General features: G+C 39.5%; 1 protein-coding gene across 1 annotated transcript in view; it reads left to right on the forward strand.

The window, feature by feature from the left end:
- Nucleotides 1-22,457, forward strand: part of CSTF2 (cleavage stimulation factor, 3' pre-RNA, subunit 2, 64kDa) — a 39,156-nt gene that overhangs the window by 3,660 nt on the left and 13,039 nt on the right. The window contains exons 4-11 of the mRNA XM_006869094.1: nt 196-332; nt 852-971; nt 1,086-1,223; nt 4,472-4,595; nt 11,043-11,105; nt 16,314-16,455; nt 17,446-17,621; nt 18,542-18,812. Of these exons, the coding sequence (XP_006869156.1) occupies nt 196-332; nt 852-971; nt 1,086-1,223; nt 4,472-4,595; nt 11,043-11,105; nt 16,314-16,455; nt 17,446-17,621; nt 18,542-18,812 (1,171 nt within the window). The remainder of the gene's footprint in view (nt 1-195; nt 333-851; nt 972-1,085; nt 1,224-4,471; nt 4,596-11,042; nt 11,106-16,313; nt 16,456-17,445; nt 17,622-18,541; nt 18,813-22,457) is intronic.

Raw genomic sequence — 22,457 nt, forward strand, 5'->3', positions numbered from 1 at the left:
TCTTTTATCTGAGAGCAGAAAATATACTCTGTCACTTATTTCCACAGAAACGAGAGCCTTGCAAGTCATTCATTTCTCAGCTGCAGAGAATTTTAAAGTTATCAATCAGTCCTTACAGTAGTACTGGAAAGTAGATTCTTAAGGTGATTTAGTTCTTTATTTTGTCTCCTTAACTTGTACTTTCTTCCTGATCAGGCCTTGGCACTGGTGCCCCTGTCATTGAGTCACCTTATGGCGAGACCATCAGTCCTGAGGATGCCCCTGAGTCCATTAGCAAAGCAGTTGCCAGTCTTCCACCAGAACAGATGTTTGAGCTGATGAAACAAATGAAGGTGGGAGGAGGTATTAGGTTATGAACAAATCAAATCACATCAGATTTTAAAGGAGTGATTGATAAACAGTGAAAATACTTCCCTGAACTCAAAGAGGTGTGGAGTTACTGATACACAGTGGAAATGGTTCCCTGAGCTCACATAGGTTTGCCTGTAGATTGCCATTTCCTGCACCTTCAATATTCTATGTGTGTATAATGTATTTTACATTTTGTGCAATGAGCTTCCCATTTTTGTACACAAACATACCCACACAAACAATGTGACTGCGTTTTTGACTCATAGAAATCAGATCTAAATATTAAAATTTTTTTTCCCCTAAATTAAAGTATTAAGGTATTTGAAATGCTTCTTCCTACTCTTGCCTGCCATGACGAAGACTTTACATACTATGCAAAATCAATGATCCTTAAAGAGCCTTTTGAATATTGTATTTCTCAAATGGGAATAATACTACATCACTATAGACCTCTAAGTAGTAAGTCTTGAACCTGATGATGAAATCTGCCTGTCTTCTAGCTTTGTGTCCAGAATAGTCCCCAGGAAGCACGGAACATGTTGCTTCAGAACCCTCAATTGGCTTATGCCTTGCTGCAAGCTCAGGTGGTGATGCGAATTGTGGATCCGGAGATTGCCCTGGTGAGTGTTTTTGTTATTCTGTGAAAGTGGTAGGCTAAAACTTGGGTGCAGTGGGTTCTGCCTGATTGCTTTATTAAATGGATAGCTCATAGGTTTGTCTTTTTACTTTTTTAGAAAATTCTGCATCGTCAGACAAATATCCCAACACTGATTGCAGGCAACCCTCAGGTAGTCCATGGAGCTGGGCCTGGCCCTGGATCCAATGTGTCAATGAACCAGCAAACTCCTCAGGCTCCTCAGGCCCAATCTTTGGTAGGGCTTTATCCCTTAATGTTTCTTTTATCTATCTTAGAAAGTCATTTCTTTTTACTAGGATATATTTCCAAGCATTAAAACAGTGTCCAGGTTGAGATACAAGTGTATAAAGCAAAGAAAGAAATCTTACATGACTCTTTTTTACAAGGTGTGTGTGTGTGCGCATGCCTTGCACTTTGGCTGACATTTCATTATTCTGTATACACTACCTCATTTAATCTGCACAGAAATTGTATTAAGTTGACTTCCTATTATCGCCACGCTTGCTGATGAAAAAGTAAAGTTCACTTTCCAAGCCTGACACAAAACCTTGAAACCATAAAAGAAAATACTGATATATTTGGATCTTGAAAATAATTTTCTGTATGAAAATAAGAAAAAAACAAGACAAATGACAAATTGTAGGAAAGAATTTGCCACACATCTGACTGAAAGCAGTCTAATTAAGTACCTTACAGAAGAGCCCTTAGCCACATTATTTATAACAGTGAAAAATTAGAACCATTCTAAATGTCCCTCAGTGGAAGAAAGGATGAACTGTGGTTTGTTATCCATTGAAAAACTCTGTGATAGTTAACATGTTAAACTATGAAAAATCTACATATATCAACATCAATTATTCTCAAAAATTTTTTTCTATATGGCAGTTAAGATATAGAGTATCAACACAGATAGCTCAAAAACATAATAAGTACCATTCAGAAGTGAAGAGTGAATTTAGAAGCATTCTGAAATATGGAATATATCTTGAAAACATGTTAAGTGAGTTGCAAAAGAATATCAGTATGTGATGATTTGTATAAAAATTTAAAACATACTGAGACTGCTTATCAGTGGTTCAAACCCACCAGCCGCTCCTTGGAAACCTTATACAGGTGAGTCGGAACCGACTTAGCAGCACCTAACAACAGAAACAAGATTCAGAATTCTTAGTGATTGTATAGGGAGGAGAGGGAAAATGATGCTGTTGGGGAAGGCCATGGAGATTTCACTTGTATAGTTTATTTTCTAATCTGTATGATTATTTTTGATATGATTTCTATCTGGGATTTTTCATAACAAAGGCCTATAAATTAATAAGGAAATTACCAGGGACCCAGTAGAAAAAAAATGGGCAAAGAAACAGTTCACAAAGTGGAAATACAAGTATATAATATGTAAAAAGCTGTTCAACTTCAAAATAAGTTAAATATAATTGGGAGCTATAGTGAGCTGTCATTTTCACCTGTTAGATTGACAAAGGTAAAACAAATTGAATTGTACAAGGGTGTTGGGCAGGGGTTGGCAAACTTTTTGCAAACCAGAAAGTATTTTTTGTTTTTTGGGGCCATACTATCTGTCACAATTATTCAGCTCTTCCCTTATCCCAAAGCAGCTGTGTTCCAATAAAATTTTATTTGTAAAACCAGGCAGATTTGGCCCATGGACTGTACTTTGCCAGTCTCTGCTCTAAATAAATAAATAATTTTAAAGAGATAGAAAGTAAACTAAGGCTGAGAAGGTTGATTGGTCCAAATTATATAATTTCCCTTTTATTCTTTGTTGCGTTCTTTCTTTTCCAAGGGACTACTCAGTTCTTTCAGAAATATGTAGGTGAAAGATACCATTCCTTTTCTTTCAAAGAACATTTAATGTAGCATTAAAAAAAAAAAAAAGTGTTCACATTACCCTCAAACCAGAATTATATCTGAGAACATAGGTGAGAAAAGATAAATCAAATAAATAGTTTTTCTTAGAAACGTAGATAGCCAGAGTTGCTTTTAAAATGTCCCAGTCTCCTCTTACTCCTTCAAGGCACTTTTTTCTTGTTCTTATTGACAGACCCCAGTCATGAAGTCAGCAATAGGTGCTATATGCTGCCTTAGTACACAGATGTTGATATTAGGTATCATTGAATTGGTTCCTAGTTTTAGCAACCCTATGAACAACAAATTGAAACATTGCCCCTGGGCCTGCAACATTCTCACAAATGTTGTTATGTTTGAGCCCATTGTTGCTGCCACTGTGTCAATCTGTCTCATTTTGGGGTCTTCCTTTTTTTGTTGACCTTCCACTTTATGAAGCATGGTGTTCTTCTGCAGAGACTGATCCCTCCTGACAACATGTCCAAAGAAAAAGAGATGATGTCTTGCCATTTTCACCTCTTTAAGAAGAATTCTGGCTATACTTTTCTAAGACAGATTTATTTGTTTTTCTGGCAGTCCGTAGTACTTTCAATATTCTCCAACACCATAATTCAAATGCATCGATTCTTCTACTGTCTTTTTCTTACTCATTGTCCCACTTTTGCCATGCATATGTTGTTGTTAAGTGCCATCGAGTTGATTCCGACCCATAGCGACCTTGTATAGGGTTTCCAAGGAGCAGCTGGTGAGCTTGGACCACCGACTTTGTAGTTCAAACGACTTTGCAGTCTGATGCATTAGCCCACACCGCCCCACCAGGCCATGCATATGAGGTATTTGAAAATGCCATGGCTTGGGTCAGACACATCTTAGTCTTCAAAGAGGCATCTTTGCTCTTTAATACTGTAAAGAGGTCTTTTGTAGTAGATTTTCGTAATGCAATATGCCTTTTGATTTCTGCTGCTTCCATGAGTGTTGATTGTAGATCCAATTAAAATGAAGTCTTTGACAACTTCAGTCTTTTCTCTTTTTAACATGATGTTGCTTATTAAACCAGTTGTGAGGATTTTCATTTTCTTTACTTTAAGGTTCAATACATACTGAAAGCTGGAGTCTTTGATCATAATCAGCAAGTATTTCAAGTCCACTTAGCTTCCAGCAAACAAGGTTGTCCTCTGCATATTGCAGGTTGTTAATGAGTTTTCCTGATGCCACGTTTTTCTTCATATAATCCAGCTTCTCTGAATATTTGCTTAACACACAGATGTTGTTAAGCTCGTTGAGTTGGTTGCAACTCACAGCAACCCTCTATAAGGTTTTAGAGGCTGTAAATATCTGCAGAAGCAGAGAGCCTCATAATTTCTCCCATGGAGCAGATGGTGGGCTCAAACCACTGATCTTGTGGTTTGTATTCCAGTGCTCATCCAGCACACAGATAAGACATGACAATTTCTGCATTCTTAGTATGTTCCATCTTAACTATTTTCTGTATAACCAAATTCATCTCATGTATTGGTAGAGTGTTTAGGGGTATAAATTTGAAAAGGACTTGTAAGAACAAAGACTTAGTGTATTGACTCTATGGAGGCAGGTACATACTGTGGATTTTTTCTTGGTCAGGGTGGAATGCATGTCAATGGCGCACCTCCTATGATGCAAGCTTCTATGCAGGGTGGAGTTCCAGCACCAGGGCAAATACCAACTGCTGTAACAGGACCTGGCCCTGGTTCGTTACCTCCTGGAGGTAAATTTCATTTAGAGTACTTTGCTAAAGTATTATTACAGCAAATGCCATAGTATAACCAAATTATTATGTGGTGACGGTATTTTGGTATGCAATTAGCACACTGCTAGAAAGTGTGTATTCCTAGGTGTAAGGAATAGTTGACTTATATGCAAATCCTGTTTGTCTGATTAATAAAGCAGGTAAAGGGAAAGTAAAATGGTAAATCTTCCAAATAAGTGAGGGGGGGAAATGGAATTAATAGAAACAATCAGAGCAGTAAAAAATAGGGATAAGTCAAAAATGATGTAAGGTAAGTATATGGACAGGATGGAAAGAATACAATCAAGTTTAAAGTGTCATTCCACTAAATGTGATTGAGCTAGAGTCTTCCATTAAAAGTCGGACACTATTAGATAACATTAAAAAAATTAGTAAAACAGATACAAAATGCATTGTCATATGTTTTATTTATTTAACAGTCATGTCACATAATTATGCTTCAGTAAGTTGGAGACCCCCAAAAAGTTTGGAAAAATGGAATTGAAAGGTAATGGGATTTTTCCACCAACTTTTTGAAATCCCCTGATATAGTTAGACCAAACACAAAAGGAAGAATGTCATTTTTAGAACTGTACATGTTCATTGAAAGTATGTCTGTGGGCAATTAACAAATACTTTTATTATACATGTGATTATTCATCATACAATAGTTCACCACTAATCTGTTTTACTCACAACTTGCTTGTGAGTGAAATAACAATTCCCCATATTAAACATTTGTATGAACACTTTGAAAAACATGATGAATGTTAGTATTTAAATTTTTTAATGTCATGAACTTGTTTGTTAATTGACCTCATCTGAATTAGATTGCTTACTCAGCAGGGTAAAATTTCAGCAAACTCAGGAATTTCATTTATCTAATTTATCCTATACGATTATGTTGTTGTTGTTGTTGTTGTTAAGTGCCGTCAAGTTGGTTCCGACCCATAGCGACCCTGTACAGGGTTTCCGAGGGTGTAAATACTTACGGGAGTAGAAAGCCTCATCTTTCTCCCGTGGAGCGGCTGGTAGTTTCGAACCGCTGACCTTAAGGTTTGCAGCCCAATTCGTAACCACTACGCTAGTTAAACCTAAATTATCTTTTAATACAGAAATTTTTTTCTGTATTTCATATATTTTTGAGCTATAGGTGCTTATCTAACTTTAAATGTCATCCTGCTTCATGTGACAAGTATATGGTCCTTGACGTATATGATTCGCATGAGTTCAAAAAATCCAAACTGGTCTATACCATGTTCAGTGAGACAATTGTACTCATCATGTACTATCTTAGCAATGTCAAATGGCTATCAAAGTTTCCATAAATGTCATCTCTCCGTTTCTGTAATTAGATTTCCATACAATTACCATACAATTCATGGATGAGCACCATGTGTGGGCCACACATTTGAGTAGAATTGTGCTAGTGAATTTAATGAAAAAAAACCCACAAATGCATTGTGCTAGTAGATAATTTAAAAAGGGAAGGACACAAAGCAATCCAGTAATAGAATCAGTAAACTTGATTTAACATATAGAGAGATCCTTTTGACTAGAGAATACACTTTTTTTTGTCTCCAAAATGACCATGAACCATAAAATAAAATAAAACTTTAACAGATTAGAAAATGTTGAGATTTTACAGGCCGCACTTCTTTTATTATAAAATTACAAATATAAAAAAGGTAGTGAAAAAACTTAGATAATCCTTAAAGAGAAAATGAAAAAAAAATTATAAAGTATACTCATTTAAATGAAAAATGAAGAAGTGTTCCTTTTACAATGAAGTATTAGAAATAGTGAAAGCAGTATCTGAAGGAAAATGCATATCCATAAGGGCTAAATGAGGGGACTTCAAAAAGTTTGTAGTAAAATTGCATTAAAAGATAATGGAGAGGCCAAAAGATCATTTAAAAACTAGTGGAACACGCAAACATCAGTCTTTACAATCCTGAGACCTGAAGAATTAGATGATGTCTGGCTACCACTACCAATTACTCTGAAAGGGATCATATTAGAAGGTCCTGTATAGAGTGGGAGAAAAATGTGAAACAATATTCAAAATCATAAAAAAGACCAGATTTACTAGTCAAGAGTCTGGTGGAATCCCTGTGACTGTGGCCGTTAACCACCATGGATTAATTTTCAGCCAAACAGTAGATAAGTCTATGTCGTTGCTGCTAAGTGCTATTGAGTCGGTTCTGACTCAGTGACCCTATATAGAGTTTCCAAGGAGCGACTGGCAAGCTTGAATTGCCACTTTTCCAGTTCAGACCGACTTTACAATCCAGCGCCTTAACCCCCAGTGATATACCAGGACTCTAGACAAGTCTACAGAGGGAGAATTAACAGGGAAGGTATGCTCACCTTAGCATGATCAACCATTTGAAATCAAAAGGTCATCATTTACCCAAAGACAATATTCAGAAGGGTTAGGAAACAAGGAGGAATGGAAACAGGAAGTCGGTGGAATAGGAGATGTTTCGTTGTGGAGATTGCAGTCCCTGAGATCAAGCAATATGTATGAATTATTGAATGTAAATTGGGTATGCTCTGTAAACCATCACTGAAGTTCACATTAAAAAGAATAGAACTGATGCGCCATTAAAAAATGATCATGGGATTTCTCCATTTATGCCCCCTTTATTATTAAAGAATATAAGAACTCAAAGTAATTGTTAAGTGCCATCTAGTAGGTTCTGCCTCATAGCGACCCTGTATAGGGTTTCTGAAGGAGCTTTGGTAGCATAGTGGTTACGAATTGAGCTGCTAATCTCAAGGCCAACAGTGCGAAACTACCAGCCATTCTGTGGGAGAAAGATGAGGCTTTCTGTTCCCGTAAAGATTTACAGCCTCGGAAACCCTGTGCATGGTCACTATGAGTCGGAACCGACTCCACGGTACTTAACAACAACAATGTAGGGTTTCTGAGGAGTGGCTGGTGAGTTTGAACTGTTGACCTTATGGTTCAAACCAATTTTTCAGTTCAGTGTTTATCAGAAAAATACTCAAAATAAATTAGAAAAAGACAAAAAAGTTAAATAAACTTTCAGATGATTATGTTGTATGTTTGTAGTATTTATACTTCAGAAATTATTAAAATCTCCTAGAAAAGTGGGCAAAGAAAATGAGCAGACATTTCATGTAAGAGTATATCCAAATGGCCATGAAAAACATTTCTTTCTAGTTGAGGGATTAAATAAAAAGTAAAATTAAGCAACAATGAAATTTCACTTTACTTAACCTATTAGATTAGCAGAAATTTAAAAGAAATGACACCTAATACAGGTAAGAAAATAGTAGTCATACATTGCTGGTAGAAATGTTTTTCAGCCTTTTTAGAAGCCTGTCAATATATTAATTCATACATACTTTGACCCAGCATTTCTGCTTAGGAGACTTTAGTTCATACAAATAAAGTTCTATTATATAATAATGTACTCATATAATATAAGCAATTATGCCCATAATTCTCTCTGCCACTCCTTTCCTCATATCCTAAATCTTTATGTGTGTTGTTTTGGTAAGTAGTTTGGATAAATCATAGGTTATTACTAGAGGAAATCTTTGACATCATTTAGACCAGTGGGTATCAAACTTTAGTGTGTACTAGACTCATCTGAAGGGCTATTAAAACACAAATTTCTGGGGTCTCTCCTTCCTATCCCCCTGAATATCTAATTCAGTAGATCTGGCATGGGACCTGAGAATTTATTTCTGACAAATTTATAGATAATGATGATGATGCTGGTCAGGGTGCCACACTCTGAGAACCAGTGGTTTAGACCAATTCTTTCACTTTGTATATGAGGTAGCCCTGATGTGGCACTGTGGGTTAATGCACTGGATTACAAAATACAAAAGATGTTGCTTCAAGTTCACCAGTTGCTACTAGGAAAACCCTATACAGGTCGCTATTAAGGAGCTCTGGTAGTGTAGTAGTTAGGAGTAGGACTGTTAACCTTTAGGTCAGCAGTTCGAAACTACTAGCCGTTCCATGGGGAAAAGATGAGGCTTTCTGCTCCTATAAAGATTTACAACCTCGGAAACTATACTGGGTCGCTATGAGTCAGAACTGATTCCACGGCACACAACCAATTGTCAATGGTATCACTAGGAATCCTGGTGTGGCACTTAAGGTTAATGCGCTGGATTGTAAAGTTGGTTTAACCACAAGGTCGGTGGTTGAAGCTCGCCAGTCGCTCCTTGGAAACACTACAGGGTCACTATGGGTCGGAACCAACTCAACGGAACTTAGCAACCACATTGAATATATTAATTTTATTTAGTCACATGTTCAAAATCACAGTTACTTACTTGGTAGCAGAGGCAAGGCTAGTTCCTAGTTCTTCAGGTTCTTAATCCATAGGATTATGGTGGTTGGGATGTTGAATGTAATAAAGGAATATAAAGTATCCTTGCTATTTTATGGAAGTATTAATGAACTGCGAACAGTTCAATTTATCTTTTTCAGTGAAGAATATATTGCTGCTTTGAGGAATAGAGATTACTGCTATGTGGAAAAGACCAGACAAGGACTTGTGATACGTGATTATTGTTTGTATACCAGTCATTATTCCAAGATTCATTAAAGTAAAATAGTGGTTCTTTACCCTTTTAGACTTTTTACATAATATATTTTGTAATGATTCTGTACTGTCATGAAATGTAATTAACAGATATTAATAACATTTTAGAAGCCTGTCAACATATAGAAGATATGTAACTTTAGAAGCCTGTCAATATATTAATATTAAAAATTCATACATACTTTGACCCATTTCTACTTAGTTCATACAAATAAAGTTATGTAATATAATGTACTCATATAATATAAACAATTATGAAAATTGTACTTAATATGATTTCTTAATATGATTTCAAAAAATCAATATAATGCCCAAAATTAAAATGTAAAAAAGTAAAAGGAAACTAATTTATAGTGAAAAATGTTTTTTCACTTGCAAGTGTATAGGCACAACTACAGTGGAAAACAAAGCATTAGTCAGATCCTTGCACCTATACATAGCACTGTCATGAATACAAAGACTAAAATGTAGACAGATATAAATATCTTGTTTGGTAACTGAAATACCACAAGTGCTACAGACAAATGGTACTTTTCTAAAATGGTGGAAACTCTTGGTAAATTTCTTAACAAAGCAAAATTATAGTACCCTCACTTGCTCAGTAATTGCATTTCTGGAAAATTCATTGCAAAGAAATCCGTGTTTTGGTTCTAAGTGAAAAAGGTTCTAAGTTCAGAGAACAATTAACTGGTTTTCGTATATGTGGATGTTCAGTGAGACATTTGAAAGACGGGGTAATTCTTAATTTTGCGGGACTGTCTCATGCATTACAGGACATCTAGTGTCCCTGGAAGGAGCCCTTGTGGTGCAGTGGTTAAGCGCTCAGCTGCTAACCGAAAGGTCAGTGGTTTGAACCCACCAGCTGCTCCATGGGAGAAAGATGTAGCAGTCTGCTTCCATAACGATGGAAACCCTATGGGGCATTTCTGCTCTGTCCTATAGGGTTGCGATGAGTTAAAATTGACTCAGTGGGCAACGGATGTATTTTTTTTTGTTTTCTGTTTGTTTTTGCTTTTTTTTTTTTTTTTTATTTTTAGTGTCCTTGGTATCTTCTCAAGGAGCCTTGATGGCGCTGTGGGATAAGTATTGGACGGCTGGCCACAAGATAGGTGGTTCAAACCCACCAGCCATGCCAGGAGAAAGATGAAGCTGTATGCTCCCTTAAAGATTTATGATCTTGGAAATCCTATATAAGGTTGCTATGAGTTGAAATCAACTCAATGACAGGGGTTTGGTTTTTGACTTTGTATACCTTCTCAGTAAATACCAGTAATACACCTCCCACAAAATCATTCTCACAACCAAAACAGTATACTCACACATTTACAAAATTACCTGGGAGCAATACTGCCTCCATTAAGACTCTACTGGATACCGGACATAGTTTTCCTATATTACAGTGGAGCTCCCTGCCAAGGTTGTGGTAGTCAGTAAGACTATGTATTCTTATTTAACTCACTTTTTAAAAAGTACTTTAGCATAAAATCTTTTTTTTTTAAACCAACCCATTTGCCATTGCGTCTACTCCCGCTTGTGGTGACCCTATGTATGTCAGAGTAGAACTGTTTTTTTAGAAGTAGATCACCAGCCTTTGCTTTTTGAAGTACCTCTGAGTGGACTCAAGCTGACAACTATTTGGTTAGCAGTCAAGTATATACAACCATTTGTACCACCCAGAGATAGCATAAAGTAATTCCATCTTCTGTATAGACTACATTGCTTAATGATAGTTAGGATCTTTTTCCATAGATTCTGCTTGTGGGCTGAATGAGGAAAAGTATAAATGCATTCAGTGTCCTAACCCATTAATTTTTTTTCCCCCTGCTTCTTCTAGGGGGAATGCAGGCCCAAGTTGGAATGCCAGGAAGTGGAGCAGTGGCCTTGGAGCGGGGACAAGGTAAATATATATTTTTAAAAAATTTATTGTGATTTGAGTGAAAGTTTACAGAGCAAATTGGTTTTCCATTTAACAATCCATACCTATTTTGTTTCATGACATTGAATGCAAATCCCACTATGTAACAGCACTCATCTCACTTCCTCCTTATATTTCCCATTCCCTTTTGTCTACCTTTTTCCCTTCCTGTCTTCTGATCATTGTTTCTTGGAAAATGCTGCCCTTTTGATCTCATATGGTTGATTGTTCTAAGGACTGCCTACCTGCCCAGTGTTATTGCTCAGGTTAGGCTTGTCTGTTGTTTGGCCGAAAGTTGAGCCATGAGGGTAGGTAAATAAATATTAATGTCTGATTAATGTGAACTGGAGTTGGTACTCTGATCTTTTCCTACACTGTCAAATATAGAAGCCACTAACCACATGTGGCTATTTAAATATTAAATTAATTAACATTAAGTAAAACTTAAAATTCAGTTCCAGAGTCACACTAGCTACTCCAAATACTTAATAGTCCCATGTAGCTAATGGATACTGCCCTGGAAAGTGCAGATACAGAACGTTTCCATCATTTTGAAAGTTCTGTTGGATAGCACTGGTCTATACTTTCTACCTAGTGCTTTAGAGCCCAGCTCTGTAAGAATGGAGGATAAAGCTAATGGATCCTTTGTTTCTATTTAATTTATATTGCCATGTTCTCTCTCTCCTGAGGATGTCTGTTGACTTAGTAAGGAAAACTGGTAGGGGGTCATCAGTCTATGATACTTACTTGCTAAGTGTCTGTTGTATGATGGCAGTAACACTATATGTAGCAATTGTAGTCACTCAAAAATATTTACCTTGTTTTCCATGTTATGGGAGCTTGAAGGAAAAGAAGATGCAGTGACTTGGTTGAAAACAATGTTAGGAGAAGAGAGGCTGAGAAGAGAAGGAACTCCATGATAATCTTGAGTGTGTACCATAGCCAGGCCCGTTAATCTTCTTGAAGAACTTCAGGAGTTAGGTGGCAGCACCTCAGTTTTACAGATAAAGAGATAGAAGCTCAGGATTTCTAAGTTACTTATTCAAAGGGACAGGTAAATAAATACTAATGTCTGATTAATGTGGACTGGACTTCTTGGTGTTCTCATCTTCTCTTCCAGGTAGTAAGTGCTAGAGTTTAGGATTCAGAAGCCTCTGACTGCAAAGCTTATCTGCTTTCTGACACTCCACACTGTTTCTATTAACTTCTAAAAGCATTCTTTAATGCCCTCTACTCTACTATGAGATGCATTGGCACAGTGGCAGCAGCAGTGGGCTCAAGTGTAACAATGGTGAGGGTGACGCAGGACAAGACAGTGTTTCATTCTGTTGCGCATGGGATCACTTTGAGTTGAAACTGCCTTGATAGCACCTAACAACAAGAACAACACTCTTATTCGTTGTGCCTCTGTGATGAGAAAAGATGACACTGGACTTTCCCCACCCTTTCTCTTTCTTTCCTCACCTTATGGATTTTTCCCTATGATACCTGCTACCCTTTTGATCTTTGGTTGACCATTCTATGGTATGCATTCCTCACTAGTGTTGTTGTCCCAACTGTATACCTATCTTTTACTTGCCTGAAAATCAAGCCACAGAGGTGAATTCAGTTCCAGACCTGAAGGATAACCAAGGGCCATACACTCAGACTTCAGCTTGAGCTTTTTAATACATATTTCCATAAATTATCTTCCTTCTTCTCTCACCTTTCTGGTCAAAAATTAACACATGGAAATGATTTATATATTTCTTTAACTTTTTATTGTGAATTGAGTGAAAGTTAATAGACAAGCTCATCAGCTTTACAAATTCAACAGATCATACACTTTGTTTCATATCAATGATTACAATCTCCTCCCTGCAATAACAGTTATCCTACTTCTTCCCTGTGGTTCCCCATTTACATTTTATATTTCACCAATGAACAAAGAAAAAATATTTGATACACATACAAAACAAAAAATATATATTCATTTAAATGTCCAAAGGGCACATTCTGCAAGCCAGCTTCCTGCCCGCAGGCACATGGCCTTACTCAATCCATGGGCCTAGAGCTGCTCTGTCTTTCCATGCCACCGCCTCTGCCACCGTCTCTGCTGTCACCGCTTTTCAAGGTAGGGATCTCACGCTCCACTCCTGCTCTTCCTTCTTGATGGTCCTGGGATCGTCTGTTCCTGAAATGAAAACTAACTATTCCCCCTTTTAGTTACACATCTACAATTTCAGTTTTGACGTTCACAATTAATCCTACTAACAGTTACTCACAATTGAATCATTAAATCCTATCAGCATCGTCCCACATCCCTTTTCACCAGACCCATCTGGAAAAGAGGAAAACTATTCAGTGGGGATTCTACTTTACCTGACTCAGTCTGAAGTTAAGTACACCCATGAAAGCTTGTTAGCCAGCCAGTTCATTCCTTTATGTTGTTGTTAAGTGCTATCGAGTCGGTTCCGACCCATAGTGACCCTGGATAGGGTTTCTGAGGAACAGCTGGTGAGCTTGAACTGCCATCCTTGCAGTTCAAACAGCTTTGCAGTCTCGTGCATTAACCCACAGCACCACACCAGAACTCCTTTATAGCCCCCATTTTTGATAGCCAATGTGTAAATTGCCTGTCCTGTCAACCCAGTACACTGAGTAGCCAAGCATATTCCTTGATAGGAAGAATCTTCCTTTCCAGTTGGAATTTTGAGCAGCTGCACCCATGAGCAAAAATCCAGTTCATCAAATTGTAGCAATTATAATTGCTCACAGTATCAAATATCTTTATCTTCATCTGATTAGGTTTTAGTTAGCTAAGCCCTAGCCATCCAAGCTAGGTCAAATGGGTACCAGCTACAAGTTTGAGAGTTCACATATACCTCCCTGCACTTCAGACCAACTAGCCCCTTTACTCTCAAGTCTTGCCCCCAAAGGCTAGGTCAGTGTCCATAAGCTCAGGGGTTCATACAGCTTCCTAAACTTCAGAGCAGCCAGCCAGTCCTCCCCTCTCTCATCTCAAGGTCAATGGGTGACAATGGAACATGTCCAAACTCAGCCAGTGTCTTCATTGCTGCATTTCCCCTATTCCACTCATATGTAGACCCAGGTGGTCACCAGTGAGCTTATTAACTAGACTGCTTGGGGGTTCCCATTAACTTTCAGTCCTAGAAGGAGGTTTTCCCTGATGGGCTGACTTTTTTGCCTTGCTGCCTCCAAAGCAACAACTTGCTTGAAACTCAAAAAGGCAAACAGTCCACTGTTTTCTGCAAGTTTTACTTTAAATAAGAATCTTTTCTTCTAGTAGTTCTGGGTTGGTCTGCATGTCTTTTCAAATGGGAGTGTTCCAATACAGAAGGTTCTGGATGGGGCTCAGGATTCCACCTAAGGCTACATACTCTACAAAGAATTAACAAGAAGCCTCTTTCTCTGGGCAAATTCTAACTCCCTTTTTAAAGCAAATCCAATCAGTTATTGGCTGAAGGTAGGCTTATAAGCTTTCTGAAATCATAATTCCCAATAATTATTTTTATCACACATGTTTTACAGTAGTAGGCATGGGAAACCAACATCCACAAGGCAAGGGAAATGACTCAAATTTTGAAGGTATATCAGGGATGTCTTCCTGAAGAGACAAAATGAGCTGGGTTTTTTTCAAGCTTGTTTTTTCCCCAGTACCCAGCAGAGGAAGCAAGCATCTTTCAATTTGTGTCCAGTTTGTTCTGGTTTCACTAGAATCTATAGGTTGCTCTGAGTCAGAATTGACTTGATGTCAACTAATAACAACAATGATTCTTTTCATTGGTAATGGTGAAATGGGACAGTGAGAAGATAGTTTTTCTTGCTTTCTAACACCTGTGTTTAAGGTGTTATGCCTTTATCATCTCATTAGTATTTGTTTGCTGTTGTCATATTTATTATCAAAGACCTGTCTGTGGTTGAGTATTTCTTGTGGAATGATAGTCTCTTTGCTTACCAAAAGCTCACCCACTGCATTTCCCCATGTAATATTTCTTGGATAGCAGTTTTTGTGCTTTGAAAAATGGTGAAAATAGTACGGCCTCATTTCTGTTTTGGCTTCTCCAGATTTAATTTCACCTTCCAAATTCAGTGCACTTCCTTTCATGTTTTGCTTGTGAAAATATGTTTTTATTCCTTATTTAATTAGTGATTCAAAGCCATCTTTTTATTTACTTATTTTTAATGACATCAATGAGATTTGGGGGAAAACATAATAGTAGCAGAGGTGACAATTGGAAATGACTAGTATTTATGCCCAAATAAATCATCCATCCACAAGTTTTACCTTGGAAACTACCTGTCAAACTGTGTTTCAGAAATCCAAAGGAACAAAAGATTTTGTAGCCTTAAACAAGCTAATGAACTCATGACTTTTTAACTTACTTGTCTAAATCTCTAGTCTTTGTATGTATATGTGTTTGCGTGTGCATGCAAGCTATTTTAAGTGCCTGCTGTTTCTCCTTTTGAACTTAATGCTTACCTAGGAACCCTACAGCACTCGCCCGTGGGACCCGCCGGGCCTGCATCAATTGAGCGAGTTCAAGGTACCCATTGTATCTGCGGGTTTCCTCTTGCTTGTGGTGTTCAGGGTGGGACGTTGAGAGGAAAAGAACTGCTTGGCAGTCATCCTCACGTTCAGAACCCAAAAGGGTAGTGTTTTGGGTTTTTGTTTTTGATTTTTTTCTTGTTGGGACCACAAGCCTAAGATTGACCTCTTCACACAGGGCAGAGAACATGGATGATATGGGCATCTGTCCGAGGCTGTACTCCCTCTCTACTGGTGTCAGGAGGCTTGGATGGAATAGCAGTCTGTAAGGAGACAGCGGGTTCTTGGAGAGACTTCCCAGTGTTCATATATGCCAAGACCCTACTTCTTTTGTGACTTTGGTTCTTGAACTAAGATTGATTATAAGGAAAACCAGGAGCCTAAGTCTCTTCCGGTTTCAGTGCTAGTCTTTGGCAGGTTGCATCCCAGTTTGCTCTTTATATAATTCCATCCATACCTCTGACATGGTACAGATTCTGCCTTCACCCTGCTTCTGTTCTTGAGCTGCAAGAGGATTCTGCTGTGGTGAGGTTTCACCCACTCTAAGGTGTCTGAATTACGTTGTCAGTGGTATATAGAGTCATTTCTTGTTCCCTTATTTGTCCTTCACAGCAGTAACTCCTCGTTTGTTTCCCTGTCAGTGCCGATGCAAGATCCCAGAGCAGCTATGCAGCGAGGACCCTTGCCTGCCAATGTTCCAACTCCTCGAGGCTTGTTAGGAGATGCCCCAAATGACCCACGTGGAGGCACTTTACTTACTGTAACTGGAGAGGTTGAGCCTAGGTAAGCAGTACACAGGAAAAGATTGGAGAAATTCGAACAGTCCCTTGCTTTGAGAGTGAAGATTTTCAGTACTAGTTGTACCTGCTTGCCTACTTCAAAAGACAAATATTCATAGCCACCTTCCAAGGCTAAGTACTTCTCCTAAGGTAGAACTATATAGTTGAATATATCATTTTGAGCTAACACTGACTCTACTGTGTCAGAAATCAGAAATTCTAGCACAAATACCTGAACAGGGAAACCATGTATTGTTTAATGGTGGTTGTTGTTGTTAGGTGCCATTGAGTCAGTTCCGACTCAGTGATCCTTTAACAAGGTTTCCGAGGAGGGACTTTACAGTTCAAACTTACCTTACAGTCCAGTGCTTATCCTACAGCACTATACCAGGACTCCTTGTTTAATGGTAGTAGTGATATTATAGCAATAATAATAATTGGTATTAATGGAATACGTAGGTGCCTCTGACTTTAAGTACTTGTTGTTAAGTGCCGTGGAGTCGGTTCCAACCCATAGCGACCCTGAACAGGGTTTCCAAGACTGTAAATCTTTACAGGAGCAGAAAGCCTCATCTCATTAAATCACACAACAACCCAGTTACTATTAGATCTGTTTTATAACTAAAGAAACTGAGGTGTGGAGAAGTAGATGTGTCCAAGAACCCACAGCTAATAAGTGATAGAGCCCAGATTTGAGCCCATATAATATGAATCCCGAACCCATATTCTTTATCACTGTATGGTGTTGCCTCATTTTATATATAATGAATATTCATTCATTCCCCCCTAATTATGAGTGCCCCAACCAAATATGAAATTATAGAATGTGTGAATTTATATCTCTTGTTTTTCTTCAGCCTGTTTGTTTTATTATCTTGTTAGCCTTAGTACACTGATGTTTGTATCAATTTATTGGCTTTACTTATTCATTTCTTGGTTTGTTCTCTGTTTGTATTGTGTTGTTTTAAAATACAACATTTTTCTCCATCTTTAGAGGTTACATGGGACCACCCCATCAGGGTCCACCAATGCACCATGTCCCTGGCCATGACAACCGTGGCCCACCACCACATGAGATGAGGGGAGGGCCATTAACAGAACCCAGACCTTTAATGGCAGAACCAAGAGGACCCATTATGGATCAGAGGGGTCCATCCTTAGATGGCAGAGGTAAGATGAGTCCTCTTCACAAGGTGAACTGGTAAATTGTGTGCTGATAATGGCCTTGCCTGTCTAGAGAAATACAAGGAGGCTTCAACTGCTCTCAAGGGGATCACATTAGAAGGTCCTAGATAAAGTGGGAGAAAAATGTGGAACAAAACTCAAAATCAACAAAAGACCAGGCTTACGTAGAGACTGGTAGAACCTCAGGTCTATAAATGAACACTCCCTTATGTTTCAGTTTTCAGCTAAATAGTAGGTCTGGTGTTGTGAGATAATGCACTGGACTACAAAGTCGGTTTGGACTGCAAGGTTGGTTTGAACTGCAAGGTCGGTGCTTCAAATTCATAAGTTGCTCCTTGGAAACCTTATACAGGGTTACTGTGTGTCGTAACCGATTAAACAGTACTTAACAACAACAACAACAAAGGGAACAATAAGACTAGGGAGGTATGCACTGCTTAGAATGATCAACTATTAGAGATAAAAAGGGTAGCATTAACCCAAGGACAACATTTGGGAGGGTTAGAAAAGAAAGAAGAATGGAAATAGGAAACAGATGAAGTGAGACAACTGAAGTTTCATTGTGGGAATTGCAGTCAATGAGATGAAATAAAATGTGTCTGAATTGCTGATGATCTGCTCTGGAAATTGTCATTCAGTTGTTCATAATAAAATGTAAAAAAAAATTTTTTTTTAAGTTTTATGGAAAACTTCCATTTTCCCATGAACTTTTTGAAGCCTGCTTATATGGTTGGCAAGCATTTTTAAGGTTTATTTGCATACTTAAGAAACTGAGGAGGAGAAAGCAGTCTCATATTTGGGAGGAGATGTGACTAGAGGAATAGATTTCTACCTTCACTTTGACAATTGGTTCTTCTTGCAGTAAAGGTTAGTAGCATTACAAAAGTTTGTTTACAACTTTATAGGTGGAAGAGATCCCCGAGGAATGGATGCACGAGGGATGGAGGCCCGAGCCATGGAGGCAAGAGGAATGGAAGCCCGTGCAATGGAGGCACGTGCAATGGAGGCACGTGCAATGGAGGCCCGTGCCATGGAAGTCAGAGGAATGGAAGCCAGAGGCTTGGATACAAGAGGCCCAGTCCCTGGCCCTAGAGGCCCTATGCCTGGTGGAATCCAGGGTCCAGGGCCAATTAACATGGGGGCTGTTGGTCCCCAGGGGTCTAGACAGGTATGTATGTAACACTGACCTTTAGCTTCTATGTGAAATCTTGATCTATTCAGGAATTGATTATTGAGCCTAATTATTATTGGTTTCTGATTTAGCCTAATTACCAGTTTATTAACAAGAGAAGACTAGGATTTCCCTCCCTTACGTTCTCTGTCACTTAACATGTTGATTTTCTGACCATCATGACTAATCCAAAAGAGTAATTTTGTTCCCCAATTTTAGTAGCTATATAATTCTGAGTTGTTAGGTGCCATCAAGTTAGTTCCAACTAATAGCAACCCTGTGTTCAACAGAAAAGAACACTGCTGGGTCTTGTACCATCCTCACAATTACTGTTATGTTTGAGTCCATTCCTGCTGCTGCTGTATCAGTCCCTTTTGTTGGTGGTCTTCCTCTTTTTCACTGACCCCCTACTGTACCAAGCATGATGTCATTTTCCTGGGACTGGTCTTTCCTGAGAACAAGTCCAAAGTATGAGAGATGAAGTCTCACCATCCAGGTCTCTAAGTAGCATTCTAGCTGTACTTCTTCCAACACAGATTAGTTTATTCTTCTGGCAGTCCATGGTACTTTTTTTTTGTTTGGTAATGCTTTATTGTGAATTACATGATAGTTTACATGGGAGGACACCGGCTTCACATTGATCCCGTTGTGTATCGTTTCCTTGCAATGCTTACAGTCCCTTCCATGCATCATCCATCAACCAAAGGGTATATACCCTGCAAGCCTGCTCCCCGGTCATTGGCATACCACCACTCTCCCTCTCTGGGTCCAAAGTCTCCAGCCGCTCCATGTCCCCATGTCATCGTCTCTGCCTCCATCCCTGGCATCACTGTTTCTCTGGGTAGGGTTCCGTTCTCCACTCTTCTCCTTTGATGGTCCCAGGGACCTCTGCTCCTAGACTGCAAGGTTAATCACTCCCCTCCCTTTGCCCCAAAACATCTACCTTTACATTTCCAGCCCTTAAATCAGACCTGATACAATTATTTGCTGTTGTATCGCAAAAGACCAATCCTCATCTCCTTTCATCAGTCCTGACTAGGCAGAATGGATACTACTCAGTGGAGATTCTACCTTGCTCCACGCCCTCTGGATCTAGGTTCCTTCTTGAAAGCTTGTAAGCCAGTCACTTCTTGCCTCTGTAGCCCCCCCATTCTGGGTAGCCAATGTCCAAGTTGCCTATCGCTGTACTGTCCGTGTGCGGAGGAGGTGGAAATGATCCTCGCTGTCAAGATTCGTTCACTGCTTCCATAGGTGTATGTCAAGTTCATCAAACTGTATCAGATTCTTTTTTCCCTCTTCTTCTGTTTGAGCTCTGATCATCTAGCCATTGAAGCCAGGTCAAGTGGTATTATCTGCAAGTGTGGGTGGGTGTACTTATGTATGTGCCCTCTCTTCTTACCAGCTGGATGCTTCACTCTCCACTCTAGTCCTCTGTGGCTATGTCGCTGACTCTGGGTCCAAGAGTCCCCTGGACTTGGCATACCGCTAGCCAACCAGGTCTCCATCCGGGTTTGCAGGAGTCTATTGAGCGTTGTAGGGCTTAGCTCGCAGCCTCATTGCTGTTTTTCCCTCACTTCCCCTTATCAGTGACTAATGTGATCACCAATCAGAGCATGCATTCCCATTGAGCTTTAGTCTTAGAAGGGTATTTGCCCTGAGGGGGACCTGACCTCTTGCCTTGATGTCTCCTGGGTGAGCCACTTGTTTGTTCTTGTAGTAATCAGTTGGTCTGTCTATGCTGTTTTGTATTTTTCCTGTCAGTCTTTCTTTCAGGAAGTATCTTCTGTTGTTCTGGCCACTCCACGCTGGTCTGCTTGTCCTTTCAAGTGGAAATTTCCCCTCAGAAGATTCTGGATGCTGTTCAGGATTCCACCTATGGTCTTGTGTAACACAGAGGCTCTGCAGGAAGCCTCCTTCGCTGGGCATGTTGTATTCCCATTTTAGGTATTCCAATCAGTTATAGGCAGAAGATGGACTTACAAGCTTTCTATGGTGGTATTTCTGGCTATTCCTTTCTTTCCCCCTCCAGTGTCTATTTTATATCTGTATGCCAGGGGAACCAAGATTCAACAGACAGCCAAGCATCTTAACATTATTTCCCCCCTTTTCCCCATTCAAACCATATCTCAGTTTCTGTATCCCAGAACCCTGCTGTTCCAAGGTTTTGCATACATCATTATTTGCCTCTGTCCCACTTTAGCTTCACATTCATCCTATCTTATTTCATTTCATTGCAATGATTAAAATCTCCTCCGTGCATCATCAAATAACCAAAGGATATACCCCACAGGCCCGCCCTACCCCCCTGGCTGTCAGCAAACAGCTCCTCTCCCGCCCTGAGTCCCGTGTCCCCAGCCACTCCATCTGTCCATGCCATCACAGGCCCCTGCCATTTTGGGTCTGGACAGTTTCCAGCCTCCCCTCCTAGGTATTCCAGTTAGTTATAGGCTCGATATGGGCCCACATATTTTCTGTTGTGATGTTTCTGGCTGTCCTCCCCCCCCCCCCAGTGTCTATTTCACAATGGTAGGCAAGGGAGACCAAGATTCAAAAGATAGCCAAGCATCCTAACATTATTCCCCTTTTTTCCCCTTTCAAGCCCTGCCTTAGTCCCTGTATCCTGAAGCCTTGTTATTCCAGGGTTGTGCATACCTTATCATTTAGCTCTGTCCCACCTAGCCCATGCAAACCTGCCCAACAGCTCTCCCATCCTCCCTGTTGTTCTTTTTCCTTCCCACTTCTTGTGTATTGCCAGCCTCCCCTGCTCCACCCCCCCTCAGCTCCCAGGCTCTCCTGTGTCTATTCCCTACCCTGTGCTCTTTCTTCTTCTCCCTCCCCACCTCTCATCCCATACATAGTGGTGATCAGCACTGGTATATTTAGATCCCCCCCCCCCTTTTAGGTGCCTTCTTTTTCTTAGTCTTTTACAATAATGGTCTTATGCAGTATTTCACCTTTTGTGACTAACTAATTTCACTCACCATAATGTCCTCAAGGTTTTACGATGGCTTGCAGCTTGTTCTTCAAGGTAGCGTAGTATTCCATTGTGTGTATGTACCACAGTTTGTTTATCCATTCTTCAATTGATGGGCATTTTGGCTGTCTCCATTTTTTTGTAAATAGTGCTTCTATGAACATTGGTGTGCAATATCTGTTTGTGTTATGGCTCGTATTTCTTGTGGGTAAATACCAAGTAGAAAAATTGCTGGGTCATACGATATTTCTATTTCCAACCTTCTGAGGAAGTGCCATACTGCTTTCCAGAGAGGTTGGACCATTTTGCAGTCCCACAAGCAATGTAGGAGGGTCCCAGTCTCTCCACATCCCCGCCAGCATTTATTGTCCTGTGCTTTTTTGATCTTTGCTGATTGCTGGTGTGAGATGATACGTCATTGTTGTTTTGATTTGAATTTCTCTGATCGCTGGTGATCGTGAACATTTCTTCATATGTTTGTTGGCTGCCCAGATCTCCTCCTTGGTGAAGTGTCTGCTCATGTCCTGTGCCCATTTTTTAATTGGGTTATTTGTCTTTTTGTTGTAGAGTGCTGTTGTTATTGTTGTTGTCAGGTGCCATCGAGTCGGAACCGACTCATAGCGACCCCATGCACAGCAGAACGAAACAATGTTCGATCCTGGGCCAACCTCACTAC

This window comes from Chrysochloris asiatica, unplaced genomic scaffold, assembly GCF_000296735.1.
Source record: "Chrysochloris asiatica unplaced genomic scaffold, ChrAsi1.0 scaffold00126, whole genome shotgun sequence".
Lineage (NCBI taxonomy): Eukaryota > Metazoa > Chordata > Mammalia > Afrosoricida > Chrysochloridae > Chrysochloris > Chrysochloris asiatica.